Genomic DNA, 16,398 nt, shown 5'->3' on the forward strand with positions numbered 1-16,398 from the left:
CTTGTTGAAGTTTTCAATAATCATGGATTTATCGGTGGTGACCGTGTTACCTAGCCTCAGTGCAGTGGGCAGCTGGGAGGAGGTGCTCTTGTTCTCCATGGACTTCAGTGTCCCAGAACTTTTTGGAGTTGGAGCTACAGGATGCAAACTTCTGCCTGAAGAAGCTGGCCTTAGCTTTCCTGACTGACTGCATGTATTGGTTCCTGACTTCCCTGAACAGTTGCATATCGCGGGACTATTCAATGCTATTGCAGTCCGCCACAGGATGTTTTTGTGCTGGTCGAGGGCAGTCAGGTCTGGAGTGAACCAAGGGCTATATCTGTTCTGAAGTTTTTGAACGGAGCATGCTTATCTAAAATGGTGAGGAAGTTACTTTTAAAGAATGACCAGGCATCCTCAACTGACGGGATGATATCAATGTCCTTCCAGGATACCCGGGCCAGGTCGATTAGAAAGTCCTGCTCACAGAAGTGTTTTAGGGAGCGTTTGACAGTGATGAGGGGTGGTCGTTTCACTGCGGCTCCGTAGCGGATACAGGCAATGAGGCAGTGATCGCTGAGATCCTGGTTGAAGACAGCGGAGGTGTATTTGGAGGGCCAGTTGGTCAGGATGACGTCTATGAGGGTGCCCTTGTTTACAGATTTAGGGTTGTACCTGGTGGGTTCCTTGATGATTTGTGTGAGATTGAGGGCATCTAGCTTAGATTGTAGGACTGCCGGGGTGCTTAGCATATCCCAGTTTAGGTCACCTAACAGAACAAACTCTGAAGCTAGATGGGGGGCAATCAATTCACAAATGGTGTCCAGGGCACAGCTGGGTGCTGAGGGGGGTCGGTAGCAGGCGGCAACAGTGAGAGACTTATTTCTGGAGAGAGTAATTTTCAAGATTAGTAGTTCGAACTGTTTGGGTATGGACCTGGAAAGTATGACATTACTTTGCAGGCTGTGTAAGGGCTATTTGACCAAGAAGGAGAGTGATGCGTCAGATTACCTGGCCTCCACAATCACCCGACCTCAACCCAATTTACATGGTTTTGGGTGAGTTGGGCCGCCCGCAGGGTGAAAGAAAAGCAGCCAACAAGTGCTCAGCATATGTGGGAACTCCTTCAAGACTGTTTGGAAACGCATTCCACGTTAAGCTGATTGAGAGAATGCCAAGCGTATGCAAAGCTGTCATCAAGGCAAAGGTTCGCTACTTTGAAGAATCTGAAATATGTTTTGATTTGTTGAACTTTTTTTTTTTTGGTTACTACATGATTCCATATGTGTTATAGTTTTTATGTCCTCACTATTATTCTGCATTGTAGAAATAGTGAAAATAAAGAGCAATTCTTGAATGAGTAGGTGTGTCTAAAATTTTGACGGGTAATGTATGTGCATGCAAAGAGCAAACGACACGCTGCACAAGAACTCACTACTGTAATGGTCCAGGTTACAAAGTGACTCATGTTTGTGTGTTTTTTAAATTATTATTATTTTTACACTGAGACAGTCTGCATGTTGTTCACAAAAAGGGCAACTGAATCTACTGAGCCAGATGCCTGTATCAGAAGAGAATCTCCAGGTGGTACCCAATTTTAAGTGCCTTGGCATCATACTTAATTCAACTATCTTTTTTTAAAGCAGGTGAAAAGGGTAACTAAAATAACCAAGTTAAACCTAGCTAATTTCCGATTCATATGAAATTGACTATAGAGGTAGCAAAACTGTACTTCAATGCTATTATACTCCCCCACTTAACATACTGCTTGACAAGTCAGGCCCAAGCTTGCTGTTCAACGTTAAAACCCATTCAGTCTGTCTACAAACAGGCTCTCAAAGGGATTGATGGAAATCCCAGTAGCCATCATCACTGTTACATCCTCAGAAAGCATGAACTTCTGAGTTGGGAAAATCTTGTGCAATACACAGACTCATGTCTTGTATTCAAGAACCTACATGGTCTGGCTCCCCCTCTACTTAGTACTTTTGTTAAACAGAGAACCCACACCCATGGCAGCAGATCTGCAAGGTCTGCCATGAGAGTTGACTGTAATTGCTGCTTTCCATGTTGTCTGTAGCTTGTGAGGTGTGGAAACACTTTGTTGCTTATTGTGCTTTTTCTCTGTTCGCATGCTACATGTTGCTTGTCCTATGTTTCTCTGTCTGCATGCTACATGTTGCTTGTCCTATGTCTCTCTGTCTGCATGCTACTTGTTGCTTGTCCTATGTTTCTCTGTCTGCATGCTACATGTTGATTGTCCTATGTCTCTGTCTGCATGCTACATGTTGCTTGTCCTATGTCGCTCTGTCTGCATGCTACATGTTGCTTGTCCTATGTTCTCTGTCTGCATGCTACATGTTGCTTGTCCTATGTTGATCTGTCTGCATGCTACATGTTGCTTGTCCTATGTTCTCTGTCTGCATGCTACATGTTGCTTGTCCTATGTTGCTCTGTCTGCATGCTACATGTTGCTTGTCCTATGTCTCTCTGTCTGCATGCTACATGGTGCATGTCCTATGTTGTTCTGTCTGCATGCTACTTTCTGCTTGTCCTATGTTGTTCTGTCTGCATGCTACATGTTGCTTGTCCTATGTCTCCCTGTCTGCATGCAACATGTTGCTTGTCCTATGTTGTTCTGTCTGCATGCTACATGTTGCTTGTCCTATGTTTCTCTGTCTGCATGCTACATGTTGCTTGGCCTATGTTGCTCTGTATGTGCTCACTGCTCATTGTTTGTCTGTATTGTAATTGTTTTTAATAACCTACCCCAGGACTGCGGTTGAAAATTAGCCAGCTGGCTAAAACCGGCACTTTTACTGAAATGTTGATTAATGTGCAGTCCCTGATAAAAAGGGGAAACCTAGTTATTTTTTTATTTTCTTTGATTCATCTCTCATTCATCCTCCTGTGGATTTTATATGGTGGTTGGCAACCAACTTAAGGTGCATTACTGCCTCCAACTGGACCGGAGTGTGGACCTCCCATCTTTTAATCACCTACAGTGCCTTGCGAAAGTATTCGGCCCCCTTGAACTTTGCGACCTTTTGCCACATTTCAGGCTTCAAACATAAAGATATAAAACTGTATTTCTTTGTGAAAAATCAACCACAAGTGGGACACAATCATGAAGTGGAACGACATTTATTGGATATTTCAAACTTTTTTAACAAATCAAAAACTGAAAAATTGGGCGTGCAAAATTATTCAGCCCCTTTACTTTCAGTGCAGCAAACTCTCTCCAGAAAGGATCTCTGAATGATCCAAATGTTGACCTAAATGACTAATGATGATAAATACAATCCACCTGTGTGTAATCAAGTCTCCGTATAAATGCACCTACACTGTGATAGTCTCAGAGGTCCGTTAAAAGCGCAGAGAGCATCATGAAGAACAAGGAACACACCAGGCAGGTAGATACTGTTGTGAAGAAGTTTAAAGCCAGATTTGGATACAAAAAGATTTCCCAAGCTTTAAACATCCCAAGGAGCACTGTGCAAGCGATAATATTGAAATGGAAGGAGTATCAGACCACTGCAAATCTACCAAGACCTGGCCGTCCCTCTAAACTTTCAGCTCATACAAGGAGAAGACTGATCAGAGATGCAGCCAAGAGGCCCATGATCACTCTGGATGAACTGCAGAGATCTACAGCTGAGGTGGGAGACTCTGTCCATAGGACAACAATCAGTCGTATATTGCACAAATCTGGCCTTTATGGAAGAGTGGCAAGAAGAAAGCCATTTCTTAAAGATATCCATAAAAAGTGTTGTTTAAAGTTTGCCACAAGCTACCTGGGAGACACACCAAACATGTGGAAGAAGGTGCTCTGGTCAGATGAAACCAAAATTGAACTTTTTGGCAACAATGCAAAATGTTATGTTTGGCGTAAAAGCAACACAGCTCATCACCCTGAACACACCATCTCCACTGTCAAACATGGTGGTGGCAGCATCATGGTTTGGGCCTGCTTTTCTTCAGCAGGGACAGGGAAGATGGTTCAAATTGATGGGAAGATGGATGGAGCCAAATACAGGACCATTCTGGAAGAAAACCTGATGGAGTTTGCAAAAGACCTGAGACGAGGACGGAGATTTGTCTTCCAACAGGACAATGATCCAAAACATAAAGCAAAATCTACAATGGAATGGTTCAAAAATAAACATATCCAGGTGTTAGAATAGCCAAGTCAAAGTCCAGACCTGAATCCAATCGAGAATCTGTGGAAAGAACTGAAAACTGCTGTTCACAAATGCTCTCCATCCAACCTCACTGAGCTCGAGCTGTTTTGCAAGGAGGAATGGGAAAAAGTTTCAGTCTCTCGATGTGCAAAACTGATAGAGACATAACCCAAGCGACTTACAGCTGTAATCACAGCAAAAGGTGGCGCTACAAAGTATTAACTTAAGGGGGCTGAATCATTTTGCAGACGCTAGCAAGCAGTTTGAATGAAATTATTGATTAACATGTATGTGTCTATTAATTTTTTCAACATGGCCGGTTTGGTCAGCATGTTAGTATAAAAATCTGTCCTAACAGATGCAGTGTGTGGTGAATACACTGCGTGATGGATGTGAAAACACTGAGCTGACGTTTCCTGATGACAAATATCATCCTATTTTGTTTTGGTAAACATTGTCAATCTTCTAATCGTTGAGAGTGAATAGCCAATGCACTGCTCCAGGGCTTATCCGACTTTATCATTAATTTACCAATGGTCCAGTCAAGCCTGTGTCCTCCCTGATGTTATAGTACATTCACATGATTAACACCTAAAGATGAGACACCTGTACCACCACAGCGGATTTATAGGATTGGGTCACGGTTGAAAGGCCATATGGGATAATGACTGTATAAAATAAATTATTAAAATACTGAACTATATTGTATGATCCAAAAAAATGACATTTTATGATGATACAATTTCTCAGCAAAAAATCCCCATAACATCAAAGAGCCACCACCATATTTTACAGTGGGTATGGGGTTATTTTCTGCTCATGCATTCTCATTTTGGCAACCAACCCTCCAAAGGTATGCCTGGCCAAATAGTTCTAAATGAGAATACATAAGCAGAAAAGAACCCCATATACCTACTGTAAAATAAGGTGGTGGACCTTTGATGTTATGGGGCTATTCTGCTTGTGCTGGTCCTGGGGAATTTTTGTCAACAACCTGGTTGCATCTGCCAGGAGGCTGAAACTTGGCTGCAAGTAGACCTTCCAGCAAGACCAAAACCCTAAGCACACCTCAAAATCCACAAAGAAATGGTTAGTTTGCCACAACATCAACATCTCAGTCTCTGGACTCCCTTTGAAATCTTTTGGTTTAATATTAGAGGGCAGTCCATAAGTGCAGACGAAGGATATGGAAAGATTCTGTATGTAGGAATGGTCTAAGATCCTTCCCAATGGGTTCTCCAGTTAGCATAAAACATTTTAGAACAAGGCTTAGTGTCATTAACCTCACATGGTGAGGTATTGAAAACAGGGGTGTCAATCATTTTGACCTCTACTTTTTTGAGAAATTATAATTACTAGTTAACGATCATCTTTCTCTGAGCAATTGTATTAGTATATTAGCTCAGTATTAGCTCAGTATTTGAATTATTTATTTTAGTCATTTTTGCTCATCTTTATCAAGGGTATCAATCATTTCTGACCCCACTGTATATTTCTGTGTGCTCTGGCGGTGATGCAGAGTGCTGAGCCGTAACCATGGTGGCGTGGTAGGTACAGCACAAACCAAGCTCAATCAGTCCGATAGATCCCCTGGGCCAATGGCTAATGGTCGGCGTGTATCCTGAATTACATCACCTCAGTTTGGCCAACATGGTAGAGCAGTGTGAAAACAAAATGTTCCTCTCCATGCAAAGCTTTGCTAATCTCCTCCATCATATCCAGCTTACATAAAGCTGGGTTTGCAGTCCGGCGGATATCACTCTGCCTCCACCTTTGTTGCCTCCTGGTCCTCTAGCCTACTGCTGCTCTACTCTACACTGCCCCCTAGAGCTGGGGAGTTTGACTGTGAGAATGGCACGGCACTACTCCCTGTGTTTTAAAGTCTAGATACATTGGGAAGCAGTAGGAGGCTTGATACTGGGTCAGGCTTGCTCATTGAATCTATTAATAATGACAGGCTGTGTCTGTGTATATGCGTGGGAGTTGGCATCTTAGCTCAGACACGACAGCTACACTGTCATCTCTACTGGACAGGAATGGCACAGTTTTGGGGGAGGGAATCCTTGGCAACCAAAGGATATTTATATTTTTGTCTGTGAAAATGGCTGGTACACTAAGGTTGTATTGCAGCTGATTTATCATCATAGAACATTTGTCTTGTTGATTGACAGTAGGGCAGGCTCTATTCAATTACGGTTCATCTCATCAATATAGTCTATATGAATTAAACTGGTGTATTGCCGCTATCCCCTTCATGCATGTTACAATTACTTTTACAGAGCAAAAAAAGTGTTTTCTTAATTTCTATTAGAATCAATTCAAGTAATATATAGCACTCACTGAGAATTTGTTCTTAACTGACTTTCCTGGTTAAATAAAGGTAAAATAAATAAATAAATAAACTGATGATGTTTTCCTCTGTCATTTCAGCCTTAACAGCATACACATACCTCACCATCTTCGATCTCTTCAGGTGAGTAAATGGGCATCCTGGGGAGCATCATGTTTTATCAGCACTGTCTAAAGGAAGTTGTATACTAAGCAAAATATTGTACCTAACACTTGTGTTGAGCTCTTTTTACTAGAGTGCAATTGTTTGTGTTGAGGTGTTGTTAGTCATGATGATTTAGAGTACCAGTCAAAAGTTTGGACACCAACTCATTCAAGGGTTTTTGTAAATGTGTACTATTTTCTACATTGTAGAATGAAGACATCAAAACTATTAAATAACACATGGAATCATGTAATAACCAAAAAAAAGTGTTATACAAATCAAAATATATTTGAGATTCTTCAAAGTAGCCACCCTTTGCCTTGACGATAGCTTTGCAAAGTCTTGTCATTCTCTAACCACCAAGAATCTCAAATCTAAAATATATTTTGATTCAACACTTTTTTTGGTGTTATTTCATAGTTTTGATGTCTTTGCTATTATTCTACAATGTAGAAAATAGTAAGAATAAAGAAAAACCCTTGAATGAGTAGGTGTGTCCAAACTTTTGACTGGTAATGTATGTGTACCTGTTGGCCTACAGTCTGATCACCTGTCTGCTGAGTTCCTGGGTGGCCATGAAGAAGCCTAGTCAGCTCTTCTCGTTTGGGTACGTTCATTAGCATACTGATTCTACAGTAGCCTGTTTTCTAAAATGATGACCTCCACTGTTATTATTTGTTTAAAAATGGAGTCAACTGATGATCATGTTTCCATTGACTTGTATTGATTTATTAATGTCTACTGGATTTTTTTGGTGTATGCTTTAATGTACTGTATGTGATACAACACTTCCATTCCCACACACCTTAGGTTGTTTAAAGAGGCGCTAAACTTACAAATTCCTCCTGGGCATTTCCGGTACTCATCAAGAAAAATTAGAATTGTGTGGTTCAATGTGGGTGTTATGTTCGCTATATTATATCCTGGCAGTAATGTTTGTCCCCCTTCAGTCACCGTACCGAATTGCTTGATGATTGGTCAGGGAATACTGCATTTCCTGCTTTCTAGATGTAGTTGTCTTTGATAAATTTGGTGTTTGTGATTCTAATGTTAGTTCATGAATGAAAACCCAAGCAACTTGTTTTTTCAACATAACATTTTCTTGTGTATGGATTGTTGTTTAAACAAGTTTGAGGTGTTGCATACTAATGTTTAGCTTGGATGTCTATAAATTGAATGCGTGGGTTGATTCTGGTAAGCGATTGGATAGTGTGCTCTACAGCATACCGGGCATCTGTGATCTGGATGATTTGATTACTGCCAGCCAGGATTAGACTGTGCCAGGCTTTGGTCCTGTGTGGGCAGGATTGAAATCAGAACCCAACCATGATGCAAGTGACATCTTCAGTTCCACATCTCACAAAACCCAGTTTTGGAATATACTGACTTTATGACCAAAACTATCCTACTTACACTTTTTGGTCAATTTTGGCACTGGAATAAATGTTTGACACACCCCTGCAAATTTTTATTAATTAACATAATAAAACAATTTCCATCTATATCCGCCCGTTTTAGCCAGAGATCTGTTTTTTTGGCATGTGCTGCGTCTCTATCTACTTCGTCCTCCTTCCGCGTCTGCGGTGGAAGTTTGAGAGACATCCTGAAAATCGGTCTTCTCACGAGGAACAACATCTCCACCCCGCTGATCCACCCCGTTGTCCCACAAGGGTGCGTTTTGAGCCCTCTCCTGTACTCCATGTTCACCCACGACTACGTGGCCATGCACGCCTCCAACTTAATCATCAAGTTTGCGGACGACACTACAGTGGTAGGCTTGATTACCAACAATGACGAGACGGCCTACAGGGAGGAGGTGAGGGCCCTCGGAGTGTGGTGTCAGGAAAATAACCTCACACTCAACGTCAACAAAACAAAGGAGATGATTGTGGACTTCAGGAAACAGCAGAGGGAGCACCCCCCCTATCCATATCGATGGGACAGTAGTGGAGAGGGTAGTAAGTTTTAAGTTCCTCGGCGTACACATCACGGACAAACTGAATTGGTCCACCCACACTGACAGTGTCGTGAAGAAGGCGCAGCAGCGCCTCTTCAACCTCAGGAGGCTGAAGAAATTCGGCTTGTCACCAAAAGCACTCACAAACTTCTATCACCGCCTGGTACTGCAACTGCTCCACCCACAACCATAAGGCATTCCAGAGGGTAGTGAGGTCTGCACAAAGCATTACCGGGGGCAAACTACCTGCCCTCCAGGACAGCTACACCACCCGATGTCACCGGAAGGCCATAAAGATCATCAAGGACAACAACCACCCAAGCCACTGCTATCATCCAGAAGGCGAGGTCAGAACAGGTGCATCAAAGCAGGGACCGAGAGACTGAAAAACAGCTTTTATCTCAAGGCCATCAGACTGTTAAACAGCCACTACTAACATTGAGTGGCTGCTGCCAACACACTGACTCAACTCCAGCCACTTTAATAATGGAAATTGATGAAAAAGATATATCACTAGCCACTTTAAACAATGCTACTTAATACAATGTTTACATACCCTACATTACTCATCTCATATGTATACGTATATACTAAACTCTATATCATCTACTGCATCTTTATGTAATACATGTTTCACAAGCCACTTTAAACTATGCCACTTTGTTTACATACCCTACATTACTCATCTCATATGTATATACTGTACTCGATACCATCTACTGCATCTTGCCTATGCCAGTTTGTACCATCACTCATTGATATATCTATGTACATATTCTTTATCTCTTTACACTTGTGTGTGTATAAGGTAGTCGTTTTGGAATTGTTAGGTTAGATTACTCGTTGGTTATTACTGCATTGTCGGAACTAGAAGCACAAGCATTTCGCTACACTCGCATTAACATCAGCTAACCATGTGTATGTGACAAATAAAAATTGAATTTGAAATGTCTGTAGCGACCAAACAGTTTGGGCTAATATGAAGTTGAAACTCTCACGAACGTGTACATGCTGGTGGTTTTGCTTTAGGACGCCCACAAGCCTCGCAGGACTTGTCTTAAGGTAGCCCAGCTTTAAAAATGGTTGTAAAGTGCCTTCAGAAAGTATTCACACCCCTCTACTTTCTCCAGATTTTGTTGTTACTACCTGAATTGAAAATGGATTACATGTAGATTGTGTGTTACTGATCTACACACACTGCCCCATAATGTTAAAGTGGAAATATGTTTTAGTCATCTTTAAAAATTAATAAAAGATTAAAAGCTTGAGTCAATAAGTATTCAGCCCCTATGTTATGGCAAGCCTAAATGAGTTCAGGTGTAAAAATGTGCTTAACAAGTCTAAGTTGCATGGACTTACTCTGTGTGCAGTAATAGTGTTTAACATGATTTTTGAAGAACTAACTACCCCATCTCTTTATGGGGTAGTTATTCAAACACATGAATTTCAAGCACAGATTCAATCACAAAGACCAGTGAGGCTTTCCAACGCTTTGGAAAGGTCATCTATTGGTAGATTAAAAAAAATAAAAAATAAAAAAATTAAATGACACTTTAGATGGTGTATTAATCCACCCAGTGACGACAAAGATACAGGCATCCTTCCTAACTCAGTTGAAGAAAACCGTTGAGGGATTTGGCCAATGGTGATTTTAAACCAGTTACACAGTTAAATGGCCGTGATACAGTGCATTTGGAAAGTATTCAGACCACTTGACATTTTCCACATTTTGTTACGTTACAGCGTTATTTTATAATAGATTCAATTGTTTTTCTCCCTTACCAATCTACTCACAATCCCCCATAATGACAAAGCAAAAACAGTTTTTTCCAAATGTATAAAATAATAAATTCAAGTATAAAATGTACATAAGTATTCAGACCCTTTACTCAGTACTTTGTTGGAGCACCTTTGGCAGTGCTTACGGCCTCGATTCTTCTTAGGTAGGATGCTACAAGCTTGGCACACCTGCATTTGGGGAGTTTCTCCCATTCTTCTCTGCAGATCCTCTCAAGCTCTGTCAGGTTGGATGGGGAGTGTCGCTGCACAGCTATTTTCAGGTCTCTCCAGAGATGTTTAATCGGGTTCTAGTCCGGGATCTGGCTGGGCCACAAGGACATTCAGAGACTTGTCCCGAAGCCACTCCTGCATTGTCTTGGCTGTGTGCTTAAGGTCGTTGTCCTGTTGGAAGGTGAACCTTTGCCCTAGTCTGAGGTCCTCAGTGCTCTGGAGCAGGTTTTCGTCAAGGATCTCTCTACTTTGCTCCATTCATCTTTCCCTCGATCTTGACTCGTCTCCCACTCCCTGCCTCTGATAAACATCCCCACAGCATGATGCTGCCACCAGCATGCTTCACCGTAGGGATGGTTCCAGGTTTCTTCCAGACGTGACGCTTGGCATTCAGGCCAAAGAGTTCAATCTTGGTTTCATCAGACCAATGAATCTTGTTTCTCATGGCCTGAGAGTCATATGTATATATATATATATATATGGAAGTAGTTTAGTGCCAAAAAAAAGGGGGTTAAATATGGGTACAAAATATAGATAAATAATTTCCTGATATATCTTATATCATTTAGATACAGGACAGACACTTCAAAACACACTTAAGATAAAAACACATTTTTAACTATCTGTTTAGTCTCTAGACTAGAGGTTAAGCTCCTGACCTGTGTTGATGGCCATGTGTTTGTTTGCCCGTGACTGACTACAGTCGCGGTACAGTGTAGCCTTTGTATGTTTGTGTGTGTTGTCCCTAATCATCTCATACACACAGCCTTTGACACACCATGCAAGCTGTTTTTATTGGGTAGAGCTCTGTTTGTTTGGCATAGGGCTCTGTGGGTTTGCTTTTTTTCCTTTGACCTTAGGGTGTTGAGCAGTGGTGGTTGCATAGAAAGCTGCTTTTCAGCTTGATTTGGCCCTAATGTGCTCACTGGGCCAGTGCAATGGGTCAGCCACTGGACAGATTATCTCATTTCAACGGAGCAACTCTCCCTAACCCTTCTGTCTATCCAGCTTTCCCAGTACAGCATGTTACTAAACATTGCCATGGGGACAAGGAAATAACCTAATTATGTACATTTACAGATGGAAACTTCTTACTTCTCGACTTAACAGTGTACCCTTTATACACTGCTCGCTTCTACAGTGTATGGAACCATATCAGTGCAGCACTATTGATGATCAATTTTAAGTCATTATGGAAGTGTTTTGTGTTCCACTTTCTATGTTCTGGATACAGTAGGATTTTCATTAATGCTTACAGAACGGACACAGAGAATTGTGCTGTGCATCATATCACTCAGTCCCAAAACCCCTGCGTTGTATGTTGTTATATTCATGTACCTCTGTTATTGTTGTACAGAATGTTTATTTTTATCTGTTTGTTGGAATTTTCATATCAGACAATGAGATCAGTGACATTTAAAAAATATATTTTCAATCATCCTGGTAGTCTTTCAGTAGCTCAAATGAAAATGTATGGTACAAAGCACATGATCTCTGATGTCAGTCATGTATATTTTCAGTTATATTTGTTTGCTTGATTGTGTGTGTGTGTGTGTGTGTGTGTGTGTGTGTGTGTGTGTGTGTGTGTGTGTGTGTGTGTGTGTGTGTGTGTGTGTGTGTGTGTGTGTGTGTGTGTGTGTGTGTGTGTGTGTGTGTGTGTGTGTGTGTGTGTGTGTGTGTGTGTGTGTGTGTGTGTGTGTTTTCCACCAGGTTTAAGCGGCTGGAGGTCCTTGCAGTGTTTGCCTCGACGGTGCTGGTGCAGCTGGGCGCTCTGTTCATCCTGAAGGAGAGGTAGGTGGAACCAGGGTTTACCCCTGTTTTGGGACACGGGGTGGGGGACGGGGGCTACTGAATATTTCAGAGCTGTGAGAATGTCTGCTTGTGTCCACACCTAGGGCCAAGGCGATCAGAGCCAGGGTTTATCCAGAGGTCACTGCTCAGGCAGGCGAGGTTTTAAGAGGGGGGTGCTGATGACGACGCAGTCACTACCTATTTTCACTCAGCTGCCAACTAGTACATCAAACATGTATGTCCTATGTAGGGCTAGTGCAGTGTGTTCGGGGGAGGGGGGGGACTGTGGGAATGTTTGTTCATACCTATGTCAACATCTCAACCTGAAGCACCCATTAGAGAAGGCAGGGTTTATCTAGCGGTCACGTCTCTGCAGGGTAGAGGAGGGGAGAGGTTATGACGTTACACTGTCTCTTTCACATGGCTGCCAAACAACATGTCAAGCACGTGTGTAACAAGGGTTCCGTCATTCAGAGAGAGAGAAACGGGCGGGGGGGGACACTCAAATTAGTATGATATTACATTTGGTATGGTTACTTAATCCATAAGAGTCTAAGCCCTGTCTAACACGGTGGAGGGTTCTACTAAGCTATATGGAATTGTTTTTAAAAGGTCCTACCAAGGATCATTTAGCAATTTGATTTTGAATTGTATTACTACCTGAAGTTTAAAAAAAAAATTGGGCCTTAATACAATTAGCCCATACAAACATATTGAATAACAGATTCACTACATGGAACAACAGTTTCTCCTCCCAAAAAATAAAAAGGAAGTTTTTTCTGAAGTGTCAAAGATATAAGAAAGGTCAGGAATATCATATAACCCCTTATTTTTGGCACTAAACAGTGTCGGTATATACAGTTGAAGTTGAAGTTTACATACACTTAGGTTGGAGTCATTAACTTGTTTTTCAACCACTCCACACATTTCTTGTTAACAAACTATAGTCGCTCATTTAGGACATCTACTTTGTGCATGACACAAGTAATTTTTCCAACAATTGTTTACAGACAGATTATTTCACTTATAATTCACTCTATCACAATTCCAGTGGGTCAGAAGTTTACATACACGAAGTTGACTGCCTTTAAATAGCTTGGAAAATTCCAGAAAATTATGTCATGGCTTTAGAAGCTTCTGATAGGCGAATTGACATCATTTTAGTCAATTGGAGGTGTACCTGTGGATGTATTTCAAGGCCTAATTTCAAACTCAGTGCCTCTTTGCTCGACATCATGGGAAAATCTAAAGAAATCTACCAAGACCTCAGAAAATAAATTGTAGACCTCCACATGTCTGGTACATCATTGGGAGCAATTTCCAAACTCCTGAAGATACCACGTTCATCTGTACAAACAATAGTACGCAAGTATTAACACCATGGGACCACGCAGCCGTCATACCGCTCATGAAGGTGACACGTTCTGTCTCCTAGAGATGAACATACGTTGGTGCTAAAAGTGCAAATCAACACAAATGACCTTGTGAAATGCTGGAGGAAACAGGTACAAATGTATCTATATTCACAGTAAATCTAGTCCTATATCAACATAACCTGAAAGGCCGCTCAGCAAGGAAGAAGCTACAGCTCCAAAACCACCATAAAAAAGCCAGACTACGGTTTGCAACTGCACATGGGGACAAAGATCGTACTTTTTGGAGAAATGTCCTCTGGCCATAATTACCAAAATTTTGTTTGGAGGAAAAGGTGGAGGCTTGCAAGCTGAAGAACACCATCCCAACAGTGAAGCACTGGGGTGGCAGCATTATGTTGTGGGGGTGCTTTGCTGCAGGAGGGACTGGTGCACTTCACAAAATAGATGGCATCATGAGGGAGGAAAATTATGTGGATATATTGAAGGAATGTCTCAGAACATCAGTCAGGAAGCTTGGTCGCAATGGGTCTTCCAAATGGACAATGACTCCAAGCATACTTCCAAAGTTGTGGCAAAATGGCTTAAGGACAACAGAGTCGAGGTATTGGAGTGGCCATCACAAAGCCTTGATCTCAATCCTATAGAAAATGTGTGGGCAGAACTGAAAAACTGTGTGCTAGCAAGGAGGCCTCCAAACCTGACTTAGTTACACCAGCTCTGTCCGGAGGAATTGGCCAAAATTCACCCAACGTATTGTGGGAAGCTTGTGGAAGGCTACCCAAAACGTTTGACCCAGTTAAACAACTTAAAGGCAATGCTACCAAATACTAATTGAGTGTATGGTAACATCTGACCCACTGGGATTGTGGTGATAGAAATAAATGCTGAAATAAATCATTTTCTCTACTCATTATTTTGACATTTCACATTCTTAAAATAAAGTGGTGATCCTAACTGACCTAAAACAGGGAATTTTTACTAGGATTAAATGTGAGGAATTGTGAAAAAACTGAGTTTAAATGTATTTGGCTGAGGTGTATGTAAATTTCCGATGTGGCCAAAAGTTTTGAGAATGACACATATTAATTTTCACAAAGTTTGCTGCTTTAGTGTCTTTAGATATTTTTGTCAGATGTTACTATGGAATACTGAAGTATAATTACAAGCATTTCATAAGTGTCAAAGGCTTTTTTTGACAATTACATGAAGTTGATGCAAAGAGTCAAGGTTTGCAGTGTTGGCCCTTCTTTTTCAAGACCTCTGCAATCCGCCCTGGCATGCTGTCAATTAACTTCTGGGCCACATCCTGACTGATGGCAGCCCATTATTGCATAATCAATGCTTGGAGTTTGTCAGAATTTGTGGGTTTTTGTTTGTCCACCCGCCTCTTGAGGATTGACCACAAGTTCTCAATGGGATTAAGGTCTGGGGAGTTTCCTGTCCATGGGCCCAAAATATTGATGTTTTGTTCCCCGAGCATCTCAGTTATCACTTTTACCTTATGGCAAGGTGCTCCATCATGCTGAGAAAGGCATTGTTCGTCACCAAACTGTTCCTGGATGGTTGGGAGAAGTTGCTCTCGGGGATGTGTTGGTACCATTCTTTATTCATGGCTGTGTTCTTAGGCAAAATTGTGAGTGAGCCCACTCCCTTTGTTGAGAAGCAACCCCACACATGAATGGTCTCAGGATGCTTTACTGTTGGCATGACACAGGACTGATGGTAGCTCTCACCTTGTCTTCTCCGGACAAGCTTTATTCCGGATGCCCCAAACAATCAGAAAGGGGATTCATCAGAGAAAATGACCTTACCCCAGTCCTCAGCAGTCCAATCGCTGTAACTTTTGGCAGAATATCTGTCTGTCCCTGATGTTTTTTCTGGAGAGAATTGGCTTCGTTGCTGCTTTTCTTGACACCAGGCCATCCTTCAAAAGTCTTTGCCTCACTGTGCATGCAGATGCACTCACACCTGCCTGCTGCCATTCCTGAGCATGCTCTGTACTGGTGTTGCCCTGATCCCGCAGCTGAATCAACTTTAGGAGACGGTGCTGGCGCTTGCTGGACTTTCTTGGGCGCCCTCAACCCTTCTTCACAACAATTGAACCGCTCTCCTTGAAGTTCTTGATGATCCGATAAATGGTTGATTTAGGTGCAATCTTACTGCCAGCAATATCCTTGCCTGTGAAGTCCTTTTTGTGCAAAGCAATGATGATGGCACATGTTTCCTTGCAGGTAACCATGGATGACAGAGGAAGAACAATGATTCCAAGCACCACTCTCCTTTTGAGGCGTCCAGTCTGTTATTCAAACTCAATCAGCATGACAGAGTGATCAGTTCATTTGCATGGCAAAGAGGGACTTTGCAATTCATCTGATCACTCTTCATAACATTCTGGAGTATATGCAAATTGCCATCATACAAACTGAGGCAGCAGACTTTGAAAATTAATATTTGTGTCATTCTCAACTTTTGGCCATGACTGTACATCCATTATTTTTTTCAACTGGTACTTGGGTACCTTCAGACAAGTCTTGTGAGGCATGTGGGCGTCTTAGAGCAAAACAACCAACATGTGAGAGTCATCTTTCCACAGAGGGGTCATAATAGTTT

General features: G+C 41.8%; 1 protein-coding gene across 3 annotated transcripts in view; it reads left to right on the forward strand.

Annotated features, from left to right (window-relative positions):
* LOC124041166 (zinc transporter 6-like) overlaps positions 1 to 16,398 on the forward strand; it is an 83,460-nt gene that overhangs the window by 32,639 nt on the left and 34,423 nt on the right. For all 3 annotated transcript variants that reach the window (XM_046358413.1, XM_046358414.1, XM_046358415.1), the window contains 3 exons: positions 6,591 to 6,633; positions 7,196 to 7,261; positions 12,332 to 12,412. In XM_046358413.1, coding sequence (XP_046214369.1) covers positions 6,591 to 6,633; positions 7,196 to 7,261; positions 12,332 to 12,412 — 190 coding nt within the window. The remainder of the gene's footprint in view (positions 1 to 6,590; positions 6,634 to 7,195; positions 7,262 to 12,331; positions 12,413 to 16,398) is intronic.

Source organism: Oncorhynchus gorbuscha, linkage group LG08, assembly GCF_021184085.1.
Source record: "Oncorhynchus gorbuscha isolate QuinsamMale2020 ecotype Even-year linkage group LG08, OgorEven_v1.0, whole genome shotgun sequence".
In the NCBI taxonomy this organism is placed as follows: domain Eukaryota; kingdom Metazoa; phylum Chordata; class Actinopteri; order Salmoniformes; family Salmonidae; genus Oncorhynchus; species Oncorhynchus gorbuscha.